This window comes from Aspergillus glaucus (genome assembly GCF_001890805.1).
Source record: "Aspergillus glaucus CBS 516.65 unplaced genomic scaffold ASPGLscaffold_34, whole genome shotgun sequence".
NCBI classification, from domain to species: domain Eukaryota; kingdom Fungi; phylum Ascomycota; class Eurotiomycetes; order Eurotiales; family Aspergillaceae; genus Aspergillus; species Aspergillus glaucus.
Window position 1 is genome coordinate 88,659 of NW_019170486.1, and position 15,073 is coordinate 103,731.

Below are 15,073 nucleotides of genomic sequence, written 5' to 3' on the forward strand. Positions count from 1 at the left end.
GGATAACAGCAATTTAACATTCCCACTCAAAAGGATACACTTTTGAGGACATGATGGATTAAGTCTAAGCGAACCCAATGTCGATTTACAACATACTCTGAATCGGCTCATTGATAAGAATGCTAGGCACAAATCCAGAGAAATATCGATCGAGCGCCTTTGCGACCTTTCTGCCCTCAATCAACTTTACAATACATCTCACATATCCATCCGGACGAACGACAACCACGCCCCCTTCTCGCGAATCGAACCCCATCTTCGCGTGCGCCATCCCCTGGCCCCCAGTATGGGACTTCCTGCCGCGAGATTCATCAGAGTACACATGGTACCGATAAGGCACAAAGGTTTCTGGCAGACTGGCAAGTTCAACCCCAGCCCGCTGCAAATTGAACACAATCGAGAACTGGGAATGACCATAGAAGAGCCACGAGGAGAGCGAATTGTGCACTTGATCTGACCCTCATTTAGAACTGCAACAGATGTAAAGGAAACATGTAGGAAATTATGGCAGTACCTGCATATCCGGAAATTCCGTCTTGACAACACCATCTATAACACTCTATACGTGCACCGTCGGATCCTTATAGATCATGGGAATCTTCAAAAGCTCCCGCACTGCACTCCGAGCCCCGTCGGCGCCAAACAGGTATTTAGTTCTAACCGTCTCCGTCTCAAAGCTATCTAATCTCTCGAGATCGATGTCAACAGGGTACTCAGGGTCCTGTCCATGATACCTATAAGCCTTAATCGTCCACGGCCGCTGTACCTCAACCCCGCGCGAACGGAGATCCTCAAGAAAGATACCCTCGATGCGACCCTGATGTAGGATAGTAGTAAACGGATACCTTGTGTCGATGTGATCAGGATAACTCTTCGAGGTACCTGTGCACTGGATGCCATTGCCATCCGGTGTTGCACCCCAGAAGGCCACCTCGTAGATAAGGCCCGGATTGAAGGCCCAGATGGGTCGCTTCAATCCCATGCTTTGTAGCACATCCAATGTACGCGCCTGAATGCCGTCTGCGCGGCCGATTGCTGTGGGCTCGGCACGGTTGTCGATATGTTTGATCTTGTAACTGCCTAGTCGGGATAGGCAGGCTGAGAGCATAAGACCGACGGGACCGGCGCCAACGATTACGATATCGTATTTTTCTAGCATCCTAATTCTCAATGTTGCTTTTAATGTATGGTATTGAGAGTGGGAGGCGAGGATAAAAAGATGAGATATTTAGCGCCGCCAGCTTTTGCAGTGTCTTCTCTTTTATTAATTTATTGGGCTCTTGAACGAATCACTTGCGCTAAGTACGCACCGTGGACTGTACCAGGTTACTGCCCCCTGTAGGTTTAATACTAGCAATATATACACGGTTGACAGGACTTGCATCACGTATCATATCCCGCCCTCCCTCTCTTTCTCTCCCTCTTTTTGTCCTTCCCATTTTTTTGGTCAAACGGTCCCTCCATACAATATTTGGATTTCCAGTAAATCGCCCATGATTGTGCAGACGCGGCCCTCACGGGCTCGTATCCAATGAATGTCCCTTGTGGGCCACCTCGCCCCAATCCAATGCGGAAATGAACCTGAAACGTGGTTGCCAGTAAGCTATGCATGCATCAGTAATCGATGTATGCGTCTTTGGATGACGCCAGCTGGGTCCCTACGCTGGTTTCTTTTTGGTAATGGCTACCGAGTAGTGCTCAGCCTTCATGCAATGCGTATGGATGGCACTGGGCCGGGAAAAGAAAAGAACAAAACGAGACGGTGAGTAGAAGACGTATCCCGATGCAAGTTGGCAGGTATACTGCAATGCACTTGTGATCCTGAAATTGCCTCCTTCATATCTGCAGTATGGCGTATCAAGCACGGGGCACAGACAGCAGAAAGATCTCGATCTCGTACCCGATCTACATCACATAGCATGGTACAGAGTAAGCACTAGTACTCTGCATTGAAAACGGAGATCCCATCGAGCTATGTATCTATAAAAACAAATATATTACATGTGTAATTTTGAATGTATTTCAAATTGCCTAGAGATTGTGAAAATATTTAATCGAATTTTGAGAGATCAATGAACATGCTGATAGTAGTTAACATATACACAGGCATGCCACATTAGCCTCAAAAGCCACATCATATAGCTACTACAATTCCTACTTTACATTTTTGATCTCAGACTTGTGAATATACCTGTTCCACGTAATGAAATCATCTGAGCGAACAATGTGCAGTGCCTCTCTCCCTACAATCTCGACCCGGCGCAGTACACGTTCGACTCGCCTCTCAAGGGCTGGGAACACCACGCGCCTCTGCCGGAGTATACTTCCATTGATCCACGCATCTTTCAAACAAAATAGTACCACTGACACGAAAACAAATAAAGAACCAAGTCAATCGATGGGAAAAGTTTCGACAACCCCGAGAGGGGAATCCTCAGCGATGCCTATGAGAACTTCACGCCACCCATATCCAATGGCGGAAGACAGGATACGCAGTTGCCTGGTTTCGATGTCCATGTCTACTTCAACACAGTAATTGAACTCCATCCATCCAAGTTTAGCTCAATAGCCCCCCAAGGGAAGATAATCTTAACTAGAAAATTAGGATGACGACTACCAAACCCGGTACGCCAGGGACCTCTGGACGCGCATCCGCCTAGAATGTACACATCATACACCCCATTATTCCAGGAGTACGAGAGATCATACAAAGCTCACAATTTAAATAGTCCCCGAACTCCGAGTCTACCCCATCCACACAGCACCCAACGGTCCCCATGCCCCCGGGATGTTCGAAGTGGCGCTTTTCACTCCGCACCAATTCGGGGCCTTTGTGAGCTGGCTGGTCGTGCACCGCGGGCCGCTGAGTGCCCTGGTGCACCCGAATACGGACGACGAGCTGCGCGATCATCTGCTAATGACGACGTGGTTGGGACCTCCGGTGCCGCTTGATATGCAGAGATTCCGGCTTCGGCCTGAGTGTGAGACGTTGGATCGGAAGAGGGGAAGTATCACCAAGGTTCTGGCGACGGCGGACGGGCATGTCAAGAAAGAGGCTCGCGTAACCTGATTTCGTCGATCTGAGTTTGATCAGCGTCGTGGGATGTTGGGAAATTGGGGAGTTTGGGACATATTTGCAGGGCGTCTCTTTCACTGAGTTGATGCCAAGTTGACTACAAGTACGAGATGTTTCCGAGTGAAGGTCTTTGCAAAGTGAAATTCTATCCTGAGATGATAATAGTGGAGTTTGTAGTTTTCATCAAGATCTTCTTCTAGGTCTAGGATACTTTAGACGTGGGCATTGGACTATTCCTCAAAGCAGGACAAAACATGAGAAACGGCCATGGCAGGCAATATGAAGAAAACTCGGGACCGCAAGCTTTTAACAAGTAATATTTACTAAACACATAACTCCCTCATCAATTGCTATATGGGAATAATGCAGCCTAATTGCTAACAGACCTTATGGCGCTACGGGGACTTATTTTTCCTGAGAGCTTCTGTAACTGATGACCCGAATCAGTCTGCCCGAGCTTACCCTGGCTCTGCAAATAAAACACCCTCCGTAGAGCAGCCCCAAACCTCTTAATTGCCTCCCTTATATCATCCGTAGAAGCAGCAGCATAGGTTATCCGAAAGAACACCTCATCCATCCCACTCCGTCCCTCATCAGGAAGGAACCAGCTCCCAGGAACAACAAGCGTGCCAGCATCAATTGCTGCACTATGTATCTCCTTTTCGATCTGCAGCGAAGATATTAGCCCAGCCTTATTATGCTTCGTCCAGTCAACGGATATTCACGCCTAAAGCCGAATCTGATTAGAAAAGCCCCGTTTAAGCAGATCGTGATGAAACTTACAAAAAATCCTGCCGTAGACGGAACCCATCCGCAAATCTCCCTCGGCAAGAAGAGCTCACAAGCCTCAAAAAGCACATCCCGCCTCTTGATATACTCCCCTCGTAGATGTGCCAACCACTGCACAAACCCCAAATGGCCCCAGCTATCATGCAGTAGCTTGAATACCGCAATCTGCGAGAACCCACTGGGATTCTGCACCGATACCTCATGCGCGCGCACCATCCGCTCAATGACCTGCTCACTCGCCGTCACCCTGCCCATGCGGGCGCCCGGTGCGATGATCTTCGAGAACGGGTCCATACGCAGTACGCGACCGTCGACGTCGATGCTGAGGTAGCTAGGGACTAGTGCCTTGACGTAATCGTCCACTGATGTGGGATGCTCAGTGGCCTGATTAACCGTCTTGTACAACCACGGCTGGATAAAATAATAAGGGTCATCTTCCACAATGAACAGGTTGTGCTTTTGAGCGACGCGGTAGATCTCCTGCCTTCGAGGGAGTGGCTGGGTTATCTCGCAGGGGTTCTGGCCTGTCGGGACGGTGTAAAGAAGAGAGGGCTTTTTGCTTCCACGGACGGTTTCGTCCCAGTTTGTGAGAATGTCGTCCAAATCGTTGGGCGTGAGGCCGTCTTTGTCTATGCGTACTTGGGCGAATTTGATGCCGAGAGGAAGACTTGTCTCAAAGACGGTTGTGTATGTGTGCTGCTCGACCAATAGGTAGTCACCGGGTTTTGCAAGCATTTTGGGAACTATTTCAAAGGCCGAGGTGGTACCCACGCTAAGAATACATTTCCAGTTCCTGTAGGGAGGGTGTTGTGGACCACCTTCCAGGGGTTAGCTTTTTGTTGTAATGAGGTTTCCTCTCGACAAGTACATATATTGACATGATCACTCATAAATTTTACTAATTGTGCCGAACCAGTGCCCTGGCCGTATTGCAGCGCGATGGCAAGGTCATAGGTACTGAGTCCCGAGGAACTGTCGTGTTTCCCTGCGTATATTGTTGTCGTCGAAGCAGGGGCTTCCTTACCCACGGTCGCGAAGGCATTCGTTGAGCCCACTTCCAAGTTCATAGCGTAGAACGGGAAGTACTCGGTGGAGGGTGCTCCGGGACCCAGAGATCGCATTCCTATATCGTCAGCCCCAGATCATCTTCTCTTTTGCTCATCAGGATTCAAGGGCTAACCTGGCTGAGCGAGGATGCCGTGCATTGCTTGCATTACGGATTTCTGCCATGAAGTCAGAGGGTTGTTCCTAGTGTTGGGTTCAGGGATATTCCACCTTTCGCGATGCGCTTCCTGGGCTGAATAGGCCTGTTGTTCTCAGAATAGGCTTAGCCTTGTGCAACTGACAGAGTAATATCTACTACAAAGTAAGTGTATCTTACCTGACCAATCTTGGGCATCTTTGAGAAGAGTCATTGTACCGCCGCTGGAGGTGTTGGATTGGTTCTCGGAGTCTCCTCGTGACGTATTGTGTTCTTTTGTATATAGAATTATCGTCTGATCTTATTTATTATCGATCGTCCTGGTGTATCCAGTACTTTCGGGGCCTCCGACATAGCACCCCTAACTGCAGAGCCCCAACATTCACATCTAGCGTTGACTTATGCCAGGCCCACGCGTACGAAAGCCTCAGGGCCCATGCTCTGCGAGTCAGCTTGCCACCAGAACAAGATCCCGAACTCCAAGATTCGTCTTGCTTTTTCCAACAAATATGTGGAGGGGGCGAAGTAGAACACACCATCTATGCGTTTATGTTCTACCAGATGTTGGTGTACTACCATACCCTAATTCGTCCTTTGATCCAGCCACTCATCTCTAAGGTTACCTGATATCTCCTCATACCTGTTATCTATAAAAGCAGCGGAGCGAGAACCCCATTGACCAACCAACTTACAAGCTCAATCTATTTCCACCTCCAAGAGCCTTCTTTCTGCAAACTCATCACTACTTTCTCATCTCAATCATAAAACAACACAAAATGGGCGATGCCAGACAAGTCCCACCCAACCGCGCGGTCATCCGCAGCATAAACCCCAACTACATCGGCTTCGACTACATCGGGTGGTACGTCGGCAACGCGCGTCAAAGCGTCTCATACTTCGTGAACCACTTCGGCTTCGAAGTCCTCGCGTACAGCGGCCCAGAAACAGGGTCCTACCTGACCACCTCGTATGTGATAGGCAACGGAGCCGCGTGGTTCATGTTCACGGCGCCGCTCAGCTCCCCCGACTGTACGTGGGATACGCGCGCGACGGCCAAGGACCGCACGCTCTGCGCGGAGATTCACGCGCACCTCACCAAGCACGGGGACGGCGTCAAGGATATCGCGTTCCAAGTGGATGATGTCCGGGGTGTGTGGGAACATGCCGTTCAGAATGGGGCTGAGCCAGTGCAGGCTCCGCGTGTTCTGCGGAGTGAAGGTGGTGAGAAGGACGGGGAGGTTTTGTGCGCGGCGATTCGTACCTTTGGGGATACGATCCATACGCTGATCAACCGCTCTGAGTATACGGGAGCTTTTTTGCCTGGGTTCAAGACTGTGGTTGGTGGTGCCAGCAGCCTCCAGGGGAGTTTGCCTAAGGTTGATGTCGTTGAGATCGACCATTGTGTTGGGAATCAGCCATGGGATGGCCTCGATGGTGCTGTCGAGTACTATGAGAAAGCGCTGAACTTTCACCGCTACTGGAGTGTGGATGACAAGGATATGTGCTCCGATTACTCGGCCATGCGGTCTGTGGTGATTGCCTCGCCGAACGAGGTGATTAAGATACCCATGAATGAACCTGCGGCTGGGAAGAAGAAGTCGCAGATTGAAGAGTATGCCCTTCCCCGCCTCCACCCCAACCTCCCACTGCCTTCAAAAAAACTAACCGCATGAAACAGATTCATCAACTACTACAACGGCGCCGGATGCCAGCACATTGCCTTCCGGACTAACAACATCATCGACGCCGTCGACAGCCTCTCGAAGAGGGGTGTCAGCTTCCTCTCGGTGCCGGACAGCTATTATGTTGGTGTGCAGAAGAGGCTGGCACAACTAGGCGTCAAGGTGGCCGAGGACATCGACACGCTGCAAAAGTACAACATCCTGATCGATTTCGACGAAGGCGGGTACCTGCTACAAATCTTTACGAAGCATGTTGTAGACCGGCCGACTGTGTTCCTTGAGATTATCCAGCGCGAGAACTTTGATGGTTTTGGGGTGGGGAACTTTAAGAGTTTGTTTGAGGCGTTTGAGCGCGAGCAGGCTCTTCGGGGCAACTTGTAAACTTGATGCAACGTTAGCAAATGTATCCATTATCTGGTTCTAAGCGGACAAGAAGTAGGGTCTAAAGACTATCTAGTAACTTTATCTCCAATACGCTTTTGGGAGGAACCTTCTCGGTGAATTATTAAAAATATAAGTCAACATGCAATGTACCGTGCACCGTAAATATACAGCGTTCTAGTTCGGTTGCGACTCTTCGCTGCTTGTTAAATACGCCTGCTTTGCTAGAGAAGGATGAAAGTAGCATATGAGAATGATGTCGTAGTAGGTGGGAAGTTCCAATAAGACTTACCATCAGTGCCACCGGGGTGATGAGGGGAAAAAGAAGTGACATCCCAGATCTGATCGCCAATGACAACCCAGCAGTCGCCCGGGGTATTATGCCGGACGACCTCTCGCGTGGAGATCAACCGTGTCGCCGACATCGTCTGGGGATGCGTCAATATAGGTCGACGGTTCCAAAGCCCTTCTAATACCCCAGCGGTGGTTGCGGGTTCGACTGGTCATCTGCATGCTTAATGCACGCACATCGCTGTTTGTCTCATGGTATTTTGGACCATAAAGCACAGATACCGGCCGGTATACTCTGTACAAAATACCGAATAATTTGACTGTTGTCGGCAGGGGTAAGCGCTAGAGATATACCCTAAAGGGCCTGCAGCAGGATTTCATTCTTATTGGCCGATGACAGGATAACACGAGAACCCTATGATAATACTTGATTATAAATAGCGTTATCACAATCTAGATCATAAAGACAAAGAATGAACCGCTCCGAGAGGAATATAAGGCCGGATTCGGCCAATCTGAGTCAGAACCGAATAGAACAAAGAAAAAGAAAAAGCGGACATAGCCCCAATGGGCCAAATAACGGGACAAAGTGGTCCCTCAGTATCACTGACTCAATGATTCATCATTGAGGACTGATTAACCTTCCTGAACCCCTCAAAACAAGAACAAAAACATACCACCACTGCTCTTAATTTCTCGACTCGACTCGACTCTCGCATCTACCGTTTGAGGTGCAACGAGATCGGGTATCGTTGGAGACAGCCAATGGCTTCCCACGAGACCATGTCGTTGACGGTATCACCTGTGACGACGAGAAACATGTCAGAGAAAAGCCGGAGAGTCTCTCTGGTAGTGACGGTGAAGAGCAGGAAAAGAAGCCCAAGCACGCTCCGTTGGTGATTTTCTGCATCTCCTGCATCACATTCATCAGCTGCTACCTGGGTGGCCTTGTTACGGTCTCTGTTCCCCAAGTAGCCAGAGACCTGAATCTAGACCCGGGAATGGAATTATGGTATTGTGTTCCCGATACTGTCAGGCTACTATTAGCAAAAGCAGGGTTTTGAAGCTGACCAACACCCAGGCCTGTTTCTATGTATGCCTTGTCCACCGGCTGTACGCTGCTCATCTTCGGTGCGGTGTCAGACGCCGTGGGTAGCAGGTTGATTTTCCTACTCGGCTGCTTCTTTCAGAGCATTTTCTGCATGGCGTGTGGTCTTGCAGAAAATGGTTCTCAATTGATTGTTTTCCGTGTCATTTCTGGTTTAGCTACCGCCATGTGCTTGCCATCCGCCACGAGTATCATCTCCGAGAACTTTTCGCCAGGAAAGCTCCGCAACCTCGCCTTCTCTTTCATGGGTGGTGGACAGCCTATTGGATTTGGTGTCGGGATTCTAGTTGGGGGTGTTCTTACTGACACTATCGGCTGGCGCTGGGGCTTTCATACTGCAGCGATTGCCAATACAGCGGCTTTCTTGTTGTCTTGGTGGCAGTTACCGCACACAAAGAAAGGCGGAGTCAAATGGCACTCTCTCATTTTTGGCATTGACTGGTTAGGTGCGATTATCATAAGCACAGCTTTGGCGCTTCTGTCATTGGCGCTAGCGTATGTAGAGTCTTCTTAGTGACCAAATCTTGGGACGATCTTGCTGACAGGATATAGGATCATTTCTGGAGACGTGAACAGCATCCGCCAGGCATCCACCATAGCATATTTTGTTGTCTCCGGGGTACTGCTGGTCTGCTTTGTCCTCTGGCAAGAGTTCCAGGAGCGGCGAGACAAGCCGACTCTAATCCGTAACTCTCTATGGAAGAATGTCGCCTTTAGTTCTATTTGTGCTAATGTCTTCATTATCTGGGGTGCCTTCAATGGATTCGAGCAAATCATCAATTTCTTTTTCCAGAATGTCCAGGAGCTTTCTGTAATCCAAACAGCTATTCGCTTTATCCCCACCCCAGTTACCGGTCTCTTAAGCGCCCTCGTTACCGGTTTGATCCTCCATCGCGTCCGCGCGGATGGCATCATGAACATCACCACTATTATCTCCTGCATCTCCCCGCTGATAATGGCTCTCGTGGACTCGAACTGGACCTATTGGCGATGTGCGTTCGTGGCTATCAGTCTCAACTCTATCGCCGCGGACTCCTTGTTCACTGTCTCCAACATCCTGATCGCAGGGGTGTTTCCTCCTGAAACGCACGGTCTAGCAGCCGGTGTATTCAACACAGTCTCGCAGATCGGGAAGAGCTTTGGGCTTACTTTTGTGGAGCTGATCGCCAATGTTGTCAGTGATAATAAGGCGAGTCCGGAGGAGAGAAACAGGCCGGAGGGGTTGATGGTTGGATACCGGGCAGCCTTTTGGCTTCTTTTCGCGATGAACATTCTCAGTTTGATAATTGGGGCCCTGGGGCTCAGGAAGGTGGGGAATATAGGGAAGAAGAAATCGCAATAGTTACGCATCCTATGGGGAGTTGGTCGAACACAATCGCGTTCAAGTTGGGACTGTTGATAGTTTGGTCAGGGTTTTTTATGTTTTAGTTAAAAGTTCACACCTGCATTCGAATTAGAAATCCATCATCAATCTGATTCAACGCATAGGTAAGGTACAATTCCAGAGGCCAAAAGAAGTCCAGTTGACATTTTAATCACTCCCATCACTGCAGCGATCGGACTCGGCGCCGTCGGCGTCGGCGTCGGCATCAGATTGACTGGCAACAGACGCACTCTCAACACTCGATTGAGACTTGACATCATCTGGATCCTCGGCCTCTTCATCGATATTGATTTGCCTATCCGCATCATCCGTGTAGTTAGAAAACTCATGTGGATGTACCATATTTTTGGATTGAAAACATTTAAAACACAAAAGAAATCCTTCGCATTCGTCGCATATGTAATAAGTTCCCATGCTATCCTAAAATGAAAGATATATGCGTTAGTGAATACCACCTGTGGTGAGTACTGAAGGAAGGTGGTGCAACTTACAACGAGACAGACATCGCAATATGCCCTATCATATTTGCCGGCTGGCTTGGGTTGACGTGCCACTGTCAATTCCCACACACTCTTTTCTCCTCCATCTTCGATAGCATTGATTTGCTCCTCGGTTGGCCTGACCTGACTGAGGATATCCTCCTTGTGTCCATGGTACTGGGCCACCTGTAGGGGCGACCATTTTCGATCATTGTCGCGGACCAGAATCCGTGCCCCCTCGGCTATGAGATGGCGGACTATCTCTCCCTGTTGGCGTCGCCCAGTGGTCCAATGTGCAGCGTTTCGAAGAGCCCAAAATAGCGGTGTCCAGCCATCACGGTCTGGCATATTGATCATATCGCGTTTGTGAGAAAGAACATGCTGCACAACATCTAGGCGGCCACTGAGGACGGCAAAATGCAGGGCATTTCTACCAATCTTATCCGTGGCGTCAAGACTAGCTCCCTTTTCCTGCAGACACCGGACGAAATCCAATGATTTATAGAGCGCGAAGTGAATTGGTCTACGGCCAATCTTATCCGATGCCTCGACGTTCGCTCCACCATCAACCAGTCTCTGAACGATTTCATGATCGGCCATCAAGCAAGCGGTGTTGATATTACTACCCCACCACGCGCTACTCTGCTGGAGGTCGATCCTACCTGTGGATAACAGATAGTTGAGAACTTCCGATTTGCTGCCATTGCTCTCGTATCTCTGACAAGCTGATTGGAAAACAGTTCCATTCATACTTTCATCAGTGGCGTTTAGATTGGCATTGTTGTCCACCAACAGCCGGATCATATCCAGTGAGCTTTCAGCACATGCGAGATGTATTAGTGTCCCAGGTGCACCGATCCAATCATTTGTATCGGCTCCGCACGAGATGAGGAACTCGGCTTTCGGTAAATCATCGAAGCCAACAACTTTTGCCAGAGGCGTGAGACTGTGCTTATCCTTGGTGTTCACACACATACCGCGATAGACAAGAAGCCGGAGGACTTCGGTGTCGGTTCCAAAATCAATACGATTGAGAGCTGTTCTCCCGTCATTGTCCACTGCATCTAGGGAAACGTTATACCGCAGGAGCTGCTTAAGCAGTTCGATATTGTTGGCGCAGACGCATTCATGGAGGAGTAGTTGGCTGTTTACAACCGTCGAGGGAGGCAAAGATTCCAAAGCTCTTTCTAGAAGCTTAGTAGCTATGTTGTGATAGCCGTTTGCAATTGCTATGGCGATAGCTGTGTTTCCATATTTTGTCTTACGCCATACATCGGCTCCATGTTGCAACAGGGCGTCGATACATGACTCGTAGCCGTGTCTCGCGGCTAGAATCAGGGGAGTTGACCCATCTGCGGTTGGGGCGTTGATGTCGGCCTTGGAATCTTTCGTTAGAAACAATCGAAGCACATCGACATTGTCAAATCCTGCGTGAATTGGCTCCATTGAAGATAGGCCCTCTTCATCTTTCGCCCTACAATCGGCACCCGCTTCAATAAGAATCGCCACGATTTCCACATATCCCCGATAGGAAGCGTGGTATAGTGGGGTTAGGCTGCTTAGGAGTGAACCCACACCCCGCCTATTCAGGTCGGGCTTACCCCCAACGAGGATCCTCACTATGACCGGGTTGTTGTCACACACAGCCTCTGCGAGACCTCTTGTGATTACGTTGACGTATAGGTCATGATCTAGGGTCCGATGCCCTTCATCAACCAAAAGTTGCATGAGATCTGGAAGGCCTTCTTCCACAGCACGGCAAATGGCGGGTTCGTACTCGTCCTCGTCAAGCATAATACCTCTCTGAAGTAGTTCCCGCAGAGTAGAAGCATTCCCATTTTGCATGGCTATTTTCATGATATCTTGAAGGTCAACGCAACTTTTCTGAGTGTCAGGCTCCAACCCAACGAACGCGTTAAGTAGAGGGTTGAAGCATCCAGTCCTACCCTTTTTAATTGCAAGGCAAATGGAAGGTTCCGCCTTGGAATATTCAATACTGTGCTGTTGCATCACGCCTAGCAACGAGATGAGAGGCTTTTGTTGGCCAGTGTGAATTGCCCGCTCGAACAATTTCTCAATCATCTCGTCTTGTTCATCTGAATTCTCAATGTTCCCGTCGCCGCCTTGTCTTTGCGGTCTGATGAAAGACAGATATCTTTCCATAAGGAACACAAGGAGATCAGAGTGTCCGTATCTGACGGCCTGGAGCATAGCCGGGAGAAGATCATTGTAATCAAACCTCGCCCCCAAACCCTCCAAAATCTTGATAGCGGTCTGCCGGCTTCCACCTTTACCACAAAACTCGAGCAATGTAGTCTTGTTGAATGTCTTATCGGATGTCCCTGTGGTTGATTCTAAGATCTGCCGCGCGAAACCGTCTCGGCGAAGCCATGCAGCGTGATACAGGATGTTTGAGACATCATCAAACTCGGGTGGCGTTTCCAGCCGCTTTGTCCAGAGGTACATAAAGTCTTTCTCTTTTCCAGTGTGTACGGAGGCCAGCATAGCTTTCTCGATGGTTTCAGCGTTTAGAGATAGGCTCTCTGCAACCGATTCGATACAGTGAAGTGTCTCGTTGTGAGCAAAGGTAGCCAACGCATCGGAGGACGCCTCAATCCACTGCTGACACTCTCTATTCGAAAGTACAAAATCAAGTATCCTCCTTGATCCGTGCTCAGCAAATATTGCCAAGGGCCCTCGGGGCTTGAATTGGATTTTATTATAAGTGTTTGATTGCTTCCAGTAACAATGAGCCCACATATGGAGTAGTGCACTGTCCGATAAAAATGCTTTCAATGGCGCACCATCAACATCAAAATGCTCTCCGGCAACTTCGGCATGCCTGGGCCAGTGTCGAACAGCGTAGGAACAGAAGTCAAGATGGGAGTGAGGACGAGGCGCATCACTCGCAAAGGAATTGTTGGTCTGCTCGAGGATTCTTCGGCCATGCGGTGAGATCATGTATTCGAGACAAAGATATGCGATTTTGCCGTGCGATTTGGACAGTTGCGTGTCATTGAAATGGAACCCGATCTCGTGATCGGAGAGAAAGAAAGCTCGCAGATCCCGATGACAAAAATGAATCTCATTTCCCTGGAACTTTAGGAGCCCGGGAAGCAGTGGAATTATCTTGTCCGGGTCAATTTAATCTGGTGACTGGCATACTTTCCCCTCGTTGAATGACTCTGCCAGGTCTGTCAGCTCGTGGATGGTGGATGGGCGGAATGAAAGGGTGATCAGCTTGAGCACTCGAAGTGCCAGCCCGGGAGAGTTGTCAATCGCTGACTTCAGCACGCGCGGAAAGAGGGTTTCAGTTGACAAAGGCAGAATGTCTGCAAGTGTTCTATCGAGCATATCAGGATTTTTGGAGACTGTTGGAAGCCAGGAAACCAGCATCTGACGCAGCTCAGGATCCACGCTGGAGTCATTAAAAAGTCCATTTATGTGTGACATCAAACTGAAAAGCTGCGGATGTTCCATCACGACCTCAAGAGCTTGTTTATTCAATGGGACTGTTTGGTTTTGAGCATCCGGAACTTCGCTCGAGCTCGCTTCTGAATTCTCCGGATGTATTTTGGGGTCTTGAACAAGATTGATGTCGATGAAGTGAGAATGTTCCGGATTGAATGGTGGAAGAGTAATGTCACTGCTATTGAGGAAGATCGCTTTGAACCTAGTTTCCTGCATAGTGGACAACGATTGTAATTTGTCCAGCAGCCACTGGTGATGTGAAACATAGTCTCCTAAGTTGATGAGGACCCAGACAATAGACGGGCATCTAGGACTCAGAAGCATCTGTTGCAGAAGCAAGAACTGATCTTCTAAGTGCCAGACCTCCTGGCTTTCTTCGATGTTGTCTGTGTCGCCATACTCTTTGATCCGTTTGCTAACGTCGTAGCCAATTTCGGCAAGCAGATTGGACATCATCGATCCCACACTCTGGAATCTGTAGTCCCACTTGGAAAACTCAAAGTATTGCACAAAACCTCTAGCCTCGTCCCTGACGGCTGGGTAATTTGTAAAATGATTCCATATTGCGATCCCCATCTGGAGTGGAGCAGATAGGCTTTTGACTGCAAGAAAAGAAGTTCTTTCCGTCGAGATCCACGTTTGAAACTCTTCATTATTTAGCAGTCTGAGGTCTCTCTCTCAGTCATAGCATTATTGATGAAGGATGTCGTGGGAAAAGCCTTTGGTGTAGCTTTGCGGATCAGGTTGGATATTTGAGGCAGTAACTCGTCTAGTGGCTGTCAGAAAGACATAAATAATATGAAGAAGCCCCTGCACCTACCATCGTCGTCCAGGTCCCGCATTCGACTCTTCAGCTCATCTGAGATTTGTCGTGTCAGGTCACTGTGAGATACTTTGACGCCTTCTTGGTATCGATTTATACTAGATGGAAAGACCATGCTAGTATCCCCGGGATCAAACACCTGTTGAATCATCAGGAGGATATCCACGTTGAGAGATAAAAAGAAAAATTAGAAAAAAGAGGAACCAACTCTTGTAATAGCTTCCTCGTTTACGGAAAACATATTACATATAGTGGCAGACAGCATAAGTCCTGTTTGCATGAAGTCTTGATTTATTGCTTGTATACTGCGCGAGAGGCCCTTGGCCTGAGTAATCGACCGCAGACTTTCATTCTGACTCGATTGACATAGTCGGAAAAGCGAGTCGTC

At 48.9% G+C, this 15,073-nt stretch overlaps 7 protein-coding genes across 7 annotated transcripts; 3 read left to right on the top strand and 4 right to left on the bottom strand.

Annotated features, from left to right (window-relative positions):
- Positions 1-85: 85 nt before the first annotated feature.
- On the bottom strand, positions 86-1,159 carry ASPGLDRAFT_30068 (FAD-dependent oxidoreductase; the record flags this gene model as incomplete). The annotated part of the gene is made up of 2 exons (XM_022543908.1): positions 86-403; positions 566-1,159. 2 exons carry the CDS (start codon positions 1,157-1,159, stop codon positions 86-88), a joined length of 912 nt encoding a protein of 303 aa, XP_022395864.1.
- A 1,094-nt stretch (positions 1,160-2,253) lies between these two features.
- On the top strand, positions 2,254-3,070 carry ASPGLDRAFT_137411 (DOPA 4,5-dioxygenase family protein; the record flags this gene model as incomplete). Its single annotated transcript, XM_022541529.1, has 4 exons — positions 2,254-2,318; positions 2,385-2,532; positions 2,606-2,663; positions 2,730-3,070. Coding segments are annotated over 4 exons (612 nt in total), but the record flags the coding sequence as incomplete, so codon positions are not given.
- Positions 3,071-3,446: 376 nt separating this feature from the next.
- On the bottom strand, positions 3,447-5,038 carry ASPGLDRAFT_181370 (uncharacterized protein; the record flags this gene model as incomplete). Its single annotated transcript, XM_022542994.1, has 3 exons — positions 4,734-5,038; positions 3,860-4,683; positions 3,447-3,776 (listed from the first exon to the last, which is right to left on the bottom strand). The coding sequence occupies exons 1-3, from the start codon at positions 4,984-4,986 to the stop codon at positions 3,447-3,449; spliced, it is 1,407 nt and encodes a 468-aa protein (XP_022395866.1). The 5' UTR covers positions 4,987-5,038.
- Positions 5,039-5,842: 804 nt separating this feature from the next.
- Positions 5,843-7,129, top strand: ASPGLDRAFT_137487 (4-hydroxyphenylpyruvate dioxygenase family protein; the record flags this gene model as incomplete). Its single annotated transcript, XM_022541533.1, has 2 exons — positions 5,843-6,678; positions 6,745-7,129. The coding sequence occupies 2 exons, from the start codon at positions 5,843-5,845 to the stop codon at positions 7,127-7,129; spliced, it is 1,221 nt and encodes a 406-aa protein (XP_022395867.1).
- A 764-nt stretch (positions 7,130-7,893) lies between these two features.
- On the top strand, positions 7,894-9,914 carry ASPGLDRAFT_77785 (uncharacterized protein; the record flags this gene model as incomplete). Its single annotated transcript, XM_022549918.1, has 4 exons — positions 7,894-8,020; positions 8,285-8,432; positions 8,502-9,023; positions 9,081-9,914. The coding sequence occupies 4 exons, from the start codon at positions 7,894-7,896 to the stop codon at positions 9,868-9,870; spliced, it is 1,587 nt and encodes a 528-aa protein (XP_022395868.1). The 3' UTR covers positions 9,871-9,914.
- A 1,749-nt stretch (positions 9,915-11,663) lies between these two features.
- Positions 11,664-11,942, bottom strand: ASPGLDRAFT_88298 (ankyrin repeat domain-containing protein; the record flags this gene model as incomplete). Its single annotated transcript, XM_022550442.1, has 1 exon — positions 11,664-11,942. A coding segment is annotated over one exon (279 nt), but the record flags the coding sequence as incomplete, so codon positions are not given.
- A 1,501-nt stretch (positions 11,943-13,443) lies between these two features.
- Positions 13,444-14,806, bottom strand: ASPGLDRAFT_1065842 (uncharacterized protein). The gene is made up of 2 exons (XM_022539512.1): positions 14,683-14,806; positions 13,444-14,631 (listed from the first exon to the last, which is right to left on the bottom strand). The coding sequence occupies exon 2, from the start codon at positions 14,436-14,438 to the stop codon at positions 13,536-13,538; it is 903 nt and encodes a 300-aa protein (XP_022395870.1). The 5' UTR covers positions 14,439-14,631; positions 14,683-14,806; the 3' UTR covers positions 13,444-13,535.
- Between the last annotated feature and the right edge of the window lie 267 nt (positions 14,807-15,073).